At 38.3% G+C, this 8178-nt stretch overlaps 1 protein-coding gene across 1 annotated transcript; it reads right to left on the minus strand.

The window, feature by feature from the left end:
- LOC109126915 (F-box/FBD/LRR-repeat protein At1g51370-like) lies at window positions 516-6088 on the minus strand. Its single transcript, XM_019230847.1, has 5 exons — window positions 5575-6088; window positions 1196-1599; window positions 998-1126; window positions 636-908; window positions 516-584 (listed from the first exon to the last, which is right to left on the minus strand). Exons 1-5 carry the CDS (start codon window positions 6050-6052, stop codon window positions 516-518), a joined length of 1353 nt encoding a protein of 450 aa, XP_019086392.1. The 5' UTR covers window positions 6053-6088.

Below are 8178 nucleotides of genomic sequence, written 5' to 3' on the forward strand. Positions count from 1 at the left end.
TCCCAACTCAAGTATATTATCATCTCCAAGTTATGTGTCGTTGAAAAGATCGGAATCAAATTCTCCTTTCTATGTTGTGAAATATTTTAAATTCATCCAAAGTTTATAATAAAATATGACAGAATCACATTTCATTTTTTTTAATATAAAATTTCTAAAAATAATCAAATTTTTTAAAATTCTAAGATATTTAAATCATACAAAATCCTTTAAAATTCAAGTTTAATACCCCTCATAATGAGCCTCTTCAATGACTTAGAGAGAACCCGACATCCATCTTTTAACTAACTCCTCGAGGACATGATAGGATAAGACAAGTCTCTCAAAAGTGGCCTCATCGATGTGAACCCATTAAATGCAGTCCATATAGAGACAAGAAACACCGAGATATATGAGAACCTCCTCCATGAAGACCAATCAATGCTTGAACAATTTGTGGAGATACCAATCAAATTTGAATTAAAGTTGGTAATGATTAATACATGAGCAGCAACCACCAAGTAATAAGAAAGACTTCAATCTTCAATATTTGCTTGTGGCTCAAAGCTTAATATATCCCTCCTAAAATCAACTAATTTAACGACCTAAAAGATCAAACTTTTTTTAGGAATCAAAGAACAATGGATTTTACAAACGGTAGAGCATCTTGGCATTGTAAGGAGTTCTTGAAGGAAGGCACACTTAGCCTTCTCGGTATAGTAAACGTCGAGCTTTAGTTTCTCCATGATTTTTGAATTCTTCAGGAAGTATCTTACTAGCTCTGTTTCTTCTTCATATCCTGTGATGGAACGTTTCCATTCCACTACCTTGAGTGATGATACTAAACACATAGGCACTGTTGAAAACATCACCTTCGGTTCTGTGGTCTTCTTAGGACGAAGAAACATGAATCCGTCCTGAACCAATTCCTACAAAAACAGAAGAAAACAATTTGACTAGAGAAATATACACAAAATATTTTCACAAACAATATGCATAAATAATAGCTATTCCTTACCATTACTAAAGATTCTAGTTTTGGGCAGTTCTCAAGAATGGTTGGCAACATTTCAAGATCAGATTTAGAAAATTTAACATTCAAACGAGATAGATCATGAAACTGAAGCACTGGTCCTGGTTTCGAATATTGAAAGATTTCATTCGTATTATGGTGAGAATTTCATTCGTATATATGCTTAAAAGTTGAGATGTATACCTTCCAAATACCATTAGTAATAACTAGCTCCCTGACCCTCGATATATCAGTGAGGACGTTATGAATTGTGTTGCTACTGTATGTCACATCACGAGAAGGGAAACTAATTTCTAGTTTGGCAGAGGAACCCAAATTGACAATCTGAAAGCTCTTTGGTGAGGAGACCGACGCCCTCAAACACTGGAGTCGAGGTGCATCAATCACAACTTGGGTGAACTCATTATATATGTCGATTCTCTTTAGCGTATGAGAGCGCAATTGTAAAACATGTCCCGCATCAACCTTGGAATATCTGATGCTGGTAAAATCTTCCAGAACAGGAGAGCCTGAGATAAGTTTCTGCAAGGTGGTCTCGTTGGGATACTTAATATTCCTTAAATGGATGATCTTCAGACAAGGTAGGTGATACAAGCCTCGGAATCCACCAAGACAAGACTCACGGACTCAAAGACTTAGAAGCTTGGCGGAAGCGATATGATGGAAAGTAACCGGTTTGATGCTGATTCCACAACACCGAGGGCTAGAAAATATTATCCAAGGGCTATTCCTCGCAAGGATCAGAGACTCTACACGAAACCTAAGTTGTTTGATTCCACAAACTACCTAGAACTCACAGGAACAAGGATTTGATTCAAAACACAAAGTGTTGAAGCAAACTGAAATTTCTTATTATTCAAAAACATTTCTTCCAAAGTACAAAATAATAGAGCTTATTAAGCGGCTCGAGTACAACTTCTAAATGCTAAAATAAAGAAAGAAATCACAATAATTAATGAAAATCTTGATCTTTGGGAATTGAATGAGAATATCGGCCACATTCGGAAAGTTGTGATGCACCTTGAGTCTTGATAACTTGGGGCCGGAGTTGTGGTTTCTTGGGAAGTCTAGATACATTCTAGGAAGCTTCTGGATGGTCTTGAGAGTCTCACAAAGGCGCACCATTGAATAAGGAAAAGACCATTGTGTCATAAAGACAAACATATCCAAATAAGGAAAGTTGCACTTTAGCTTGATCCGCCTAATCAAGTGAGGTGGGGTGCATCCTAAGATGTGTGGTGAAGTCTCCAAGTGATATAGAAGCTCTCCAGGACGCCAAGGGATGCTTTGGTTTGAGCCATTTATGGAAAGATCCATTTTGAGTGATAATTGACTTGCAGAAAGGCTCCATGAACCATGTCGTGAACNAGCCTTGAACTAGTTCGAAACAAGGGTGGCTTTCTTTGATCTTCCACATTGGAATATATGTAGGAAGATATGTGGAAGGAGGTTGCCTCATTAAAAACCTTTCTAGGTAAACCCATTGGGAAAAACCCTAGATAAGGGAAAAATAGTGCAACGGTCCCATTCCAACGATATGATCTTTCAGCCCGTTGAAGGTCTGCATCATTTCTAGTTCCAGTGGTCAGCTCCAAAGTATGTTTGTTTCTGATTCTTGCACATATCGAAAGGATATCATAGTTCTCCTCAACTAGTACAAGCTGGTTCTCTCCAAAAAGTACTTTAGGCAGTCTATCGGGAAGTTCTTCAGGTTATACATCAAGAAGTCTGTCATGTAGTACTTCAGCCCCTGCTACAGCTGGTAATTCAGCTCCCGTTCTTACATCATCCCCTCCCCCTTGAATGAGTTTCGACCTTGAAACTATTTTATCTGCACCAAGAGAAAGCAAGTTAGCTTTCATGAGGTTTTGGGACTCTAAAGTCTTACCTTGGTATTGCTTTGTTTGATGGCGGATTGGTGCATCAGGTGGTTCATCCTGGAGCAGCATTGAGCGGTAGACTCCTTTTGCAGCATTCAGCTCTAGTGTAGGCGTGTGGTTCACCGTGATAGATACACCATTGGGTGTTATAATTTGATCCTTTTTAGCTCCAAAATCTGAAAGTGGGTCTTTTGGCAAAGACAAGTGCGTCATATCCGTGATTGGAGGAAAATAGGACTTATCGACATAGCAACTAAACCGTGTATTAGCGCATACCTTTGATTTTGCTTGCATTGCGCGAACTTCTTTTTTGATTTGTTGCTCATGTTGCATAGCGAGGTGTAGAACTTCTTGTAGGGAGTGGTAGGGCTGCGTCTCCACTTTGCGTTGTATGCGATCTTGGAGGCCATCTACAAACTGGGACATGAGAGGCTCCTCGTTCTCCTCAAGAACGAGAGGGCTTCTTATGAGTTCAAATTCCTCATAATACTCTTCTACACTCCTAGATCCCTGAAACAAAGCACGAAATTGTTTTAGTAAATCGTGGTAGTAATGAGGTGGTACATACCTTTTGTGAAGCTCAAACTTCATGTCAGGCCAGCGTGTGATTTGTTGGTATCTAAGTCTCCTCTTCTCAGCTACTTCTCTATCCCACCAAGCTAGTGCATGATCCGTGAGACTTGCAACAGCTAGGGCTATCTTCTTTGGCTTTGTGTAGTGATAATACTCAAAGAGGTGCTCCATCCTCTTTTCCCATTCCAAGTAAGCTGAAGGATCAATTTTTCCCGCAAAGGTAGGTGCAGTGAGCTTCACTTCAGGTGGTAGGTTTCTGTCATCTTCACAAACACGGTTTCGGTCTCCTTGAGCTCTTCGATTGGGTTGATCAAAGGCCACGTGCTGCTGTTGAGGTTGTAAGTCTGGTGGTTCCTCTTCTTGATGAGGATCATAGTTGCCTTCTTGAACTTCAGGCTGCAGGTTCCTTCTTTGGACGAGTGGTGGTGCATTCTGATTCATTTGCTCCAGTTGGGTGAGCCGTGTTGACATGGTTTTCATGTTGATGTTCATGGTAGTGAGCGTTGTCATGATGGTCTCTAGTGTGATAGGATTTTCGTCACCCATAGTTCCTTGCAAAATTCAAAGATAAACAAGAGAGATCAATAGATATCTGAGCTAAGCAAGCTAAACAGCAAAAACTGAGACAAATCAGAACAGAATTCAAATCAGAAATAGCAAACGAATTTTAAAAATAAGAACAAAATTTTTTATGGGTTTTTAAGACTTTATATAAGCTAAAAACAGAAGGAAAATAGTTTTTATGATTTTTTTTCAATTTTATAAAATTCAAGCAATAAAACAAACGAAAACAAACTTTTTTTTTTTATGGTTTTTGTATGAAATTTTAAAACTGAATTAAAATATAAACAAAAACAAAACAAGGAACGAAATAACCTAGTAAGATAGGAGTGTTTAAGCTCTGATACCAATGATACAAGCCTCGGAATCCACCAAGACAAGACTCATGGATTCAAAGACTTAGAAGTTTGGCGGAAGCGATATGATGGAAAATAACCGGTTTGATGCTGATTCCACAACACCGAGGGCTAGAGAAAATGATCCAAGGGCTATTCCTCGCAAGGATCAGAGACTCTACACGAAACCTAAGTTGTTTGATTCCACAAACTACCTAGAACTTGCAGGAACAAGGATTTGATTCAAAACACAAAGTGTTGAAGCAAACTGAAATTTCTTATTATTCAAAAACGTGTCTTCCAAAGTACAAAGTAATAGAGCTTATAAAGGGGCTCGAGTACAACTTCTAAATGCTAAAATAAAGAAAGAAATCACAATAATTAATGAAAATCTTGATCTTTGGGAATTGAATGAGAATATCGGCCACATTCGGAAAGTTGTGATGCACCTTGAGTCTTGATAACTTGGGACCGGAGTTGTGGTTTCTTGGGACGTCTAGATACATTCTAGGAAGCTTATGGATGGTCTTGAGAGTCTCACAAAGGCGCACCATTGAATAAGGAAAAGACCATTGTGTCATAAAGACAAACATATCCAAATAAGGAAAGTTGCACTTTAGCTTGATCCGCCTAATCAAGTGAGGTGGGGTGCATCCTAAGATGTGTGGTGAAGTCTCCAAGTGATATAGAAGCTCTCCAGGACGCCAAGGGATGCTTTGGTTTGAGCCATTTATGGAAATGTCCATTTTGAGTGATGATTGACTTGCGGAAGGGCTCCCGGAACCATGCCTTGAACTAGTTCGAAACAAGGGTGGCTTTCTTTGATCTTCCACATTGGAATATGTGTAGGAAGATATGTGGAAGGAGGTTGCCTCATTAAAAACCTTTCTAGGTAAACCCATTGGGAAAAACCCTAGATAAGGGAAAAAGAGTGCAACGGTCCCATTCCAACGATATGATCTTTCAGCCCGTTGAAGGTCCGCATCACTTCTAGTTCCAGTGGTCAGTTCCAAAGTATGTTTGTTTATGATTCTTGCACATATCGGAAGGATATCATAGTTCTCCTCAACTGGTACAAGCTGGTTCTCTCCAAAAAGTACTTCATGCAGTCTATCGGGAAGTTCTTCAGGTTGTACATTCAAGAAGTTTGTCATGTAGTACTTCAGCCACTGCTACAGCTGGTAATTCAGCTCCCGTTCTTACATCAGTAAGGTAACAAACTCAGCATTAGGCAAGGTGACCTTGCAAAGTCGTAAGTGTACCAGTGTCTCGCATGTATATAAACTCAGGGGTATCTTATGATTATCATATGCATTATAATCAACCTCAAGATGCTGAATCTTACGCCTAGTCACAGCATCAATCCATGACGCAAGATCACACATACCATGACTATAAAAACTTAAGCGGAGTTTGCGAATCCATGACTCCCTGTGGGAAATAAAATACCTTTCAACAAAACTCACAAAGGCATCAAACTTTAAGAATGAGGTGGAGCCTAAGTCCAATCCGGGAACTGATTGCCAAAGATATCTCCATCTGGTGGATAAAACACTTGTTCTAACAGCATCCTTGGTAGAAAGATGATAAAGTATTTCACATATCAAAGGATCGGGTAAGTGGCTAATCCTATCTTCTTCCTCATGTGACACTTGGTCACATATTTTGGCTTTCTTCCTTCCACCCACCATTTTTTCTTAACACAACTAATCTGCATCATCAAAAGATAGAAAAAAAAAACTAAAATAAAAAAGCTAAGAGACAGATGAATTGCGGAACAAAAAAAACCTAATCATCCTTCTCAAAAAATATGAACCAGATATGAAAACTATACATACACCAATACTTGCCAGAAGATTCAAAACAGATATCGACTAGAGAGAAGAACAACATTATAATCAGTTGAAAGCCGTACTAATCAAAATTCTTTAAACAGAAACAAAACCAATTAGTGATTTATCGCCTTGGGAACGAAGAGGATTCGTGTGTACCTTTGAGACAAAAGCCTTTACCGTTTTTATCTCTCCGTTTGACCTAAGAATAAATCGGTCCACATATCTTGAATCCATATAGTTAGGATCGAGTCGAGTTCTATTACCTATTTTGACACCCTGATATCGCCTCTACTTTTTACCAATTTACAGCAAAATTCTAATCTTAGAAAGTGGTTGAGAAAAGAACGAGAGATATTAATAAGAAATTACATATGGAAGTTAGTTTAATATATATATATATATATATATATATATATAGAAATAGATATTTGTGTACGTATCTAAATATTAATGTTACTAGAATATGAGCACGGATTGAAATTTTTTTTGTTTATTTTGTAATTTTTATTCAAAACATCATATATGTGATTATTTTATTTATTTTAAAAGTTTTTTTTACGGAATCGGATTGTAAGTTTTTTTTCTTCTGTATATGACTTATGAAAATAACATCTATTTTGTAAGATCTTCTAGTAGATCTATATTTTGACCCGCAGTTAAGTTGTGTGATAAAACTATGGCTAGTTGGTCATCAGGTGATCATGACAAATGCTGAAAGATTTCGTAGGCACTTGGGAGATTCACCGAACTGTCAGGTTTGCAGGAGTGGAGTTTAGACGATACTTCATGTTTTGAGGGATTGTGGAGCAATGGCGGGTCTTTGGCAACGAATGGTACCCGCTGCGAAGCATCCCCGGTTTTTTCAGTCTACTCTACTTGAGTGGTTATATGAAAACATCAATGCTGTGTATCAGGTTGAGGGATGTTTATGGTCAATGGTGTTTAGTATGGCCGTTTGGTAAGGTTGGAAGTGGCGCTGTGGTAATGTCTTTGGAAGCACTAGGACGTGGTGCGAATAGAACTATGAGGAACATCCGATCACCATCGGTGCGTGTGGACCGAATGATTGCTTGGACTGCTCCTTCAGATGGTTGGATGAAGATGAATACGGATGGGGCATCTCAAGGCAACCCTGGTATGGCAACGGCAGGAGGCGTGTTGCGGGATAGTTCAGGAACGTGGAGGTATGGTTTTCTCTTTGCATAGGGATATGTTCAGCTCCTTTGGCTGAGCTATGGAGAGTCTACTATGGACTTTGCATTGCTTGGGAGAAGCAAGTGACCGGGCTGGAGTTGGAGGTTGATTCGCAGGTGGTGGTTGGTTTTCTCAGGACAGGGGTGAGTGAAACTCATCCTCTCTTCTTCCTGGTATGCTTGTGCCATGGCTTCATATCTAGGGACTGGTGTGTCCGTATTCTTCACATGTACAGGAAGGCAAACCGTCTTGCCAACGGCTTGGCAAACTATGCTTTCTCGCTGGAGTTAGGTTTTCATAGTTTTGATGTTATTCATAATAGTCTTGTTTCATTTTTTGTCGGATGATGTTCACGGCACTACTACTGTTCGCCATGTTTGTGTTTGAGGTTTTAATTTAATAATTTAGGGGAGGCTTTGTCTCCCTGTTTCCTACCAAAAAAAAAAACTAATTTTTTGTTTGTTAATTTTATTTAATTTGTTTAATATTTAAAATTATATATTTTATTTTGATTGTTAATTCTATGACTTAACCCATTGTATACCGCATATTAATTTTAGGACCAAATATGTAACGTATGTTTGTCAAAATCATCTTGACCGAGAAATTCTACCAAACAACGTTATTCCAAACTTTAATTTAATCAGAAAAATCATATTTTTTGAAATTTCAACCTGTGCTCTAGCAAGAAATCATATTTCTAGAATTCTTTCATATTATAGTGACATATTATTGACCCGTGCTATAACAAATCAAATTAGAGTGTTTATAAATTTAAATTTTTGATC

This window comes from Camelina sativa, chromosome 2 (assembly GCF_000633955.1).
Source record: "Camelina sativa cultivar DH55 chromosome 2, Cs, whole genome shotgun sequence".
In the NCBI taxonomy this organism is placed as follows: Eukaryota; Viridiplantae; Streptophyta; class Magnoliopsida; order Brassicales; family Brassicaceae; genus Camelina; species Camelina sativa.

What these genes read in the sequence shown, in the direction of transcription:
- LOC109126915 (XM_019230847.1), bottom strand. Translation starts at nt 6,052, where the DNA reads ATGGTGGGTGGAAGGAAGAAAGCCAAAATATGTGACCAAGTGTCACAT. An exon ending in GCCTAATGCTGAGTTTGTTA is followed by an intron (nt 1,600 to 5,574) that starts CCTTACTGATGT and finishes GAGGCTTGTATC; the next exon opens with ACCTACCTTGTCTGAAGATC. An exon ending in AACTAGAATCTTTAGTAATG is followed by an intron (nt 909 to 997) that starts GTAAGGAATAGC and finishes CTGTTTTTGTAG; the next exon opens with GAATTGGTTCAGGACGGATT.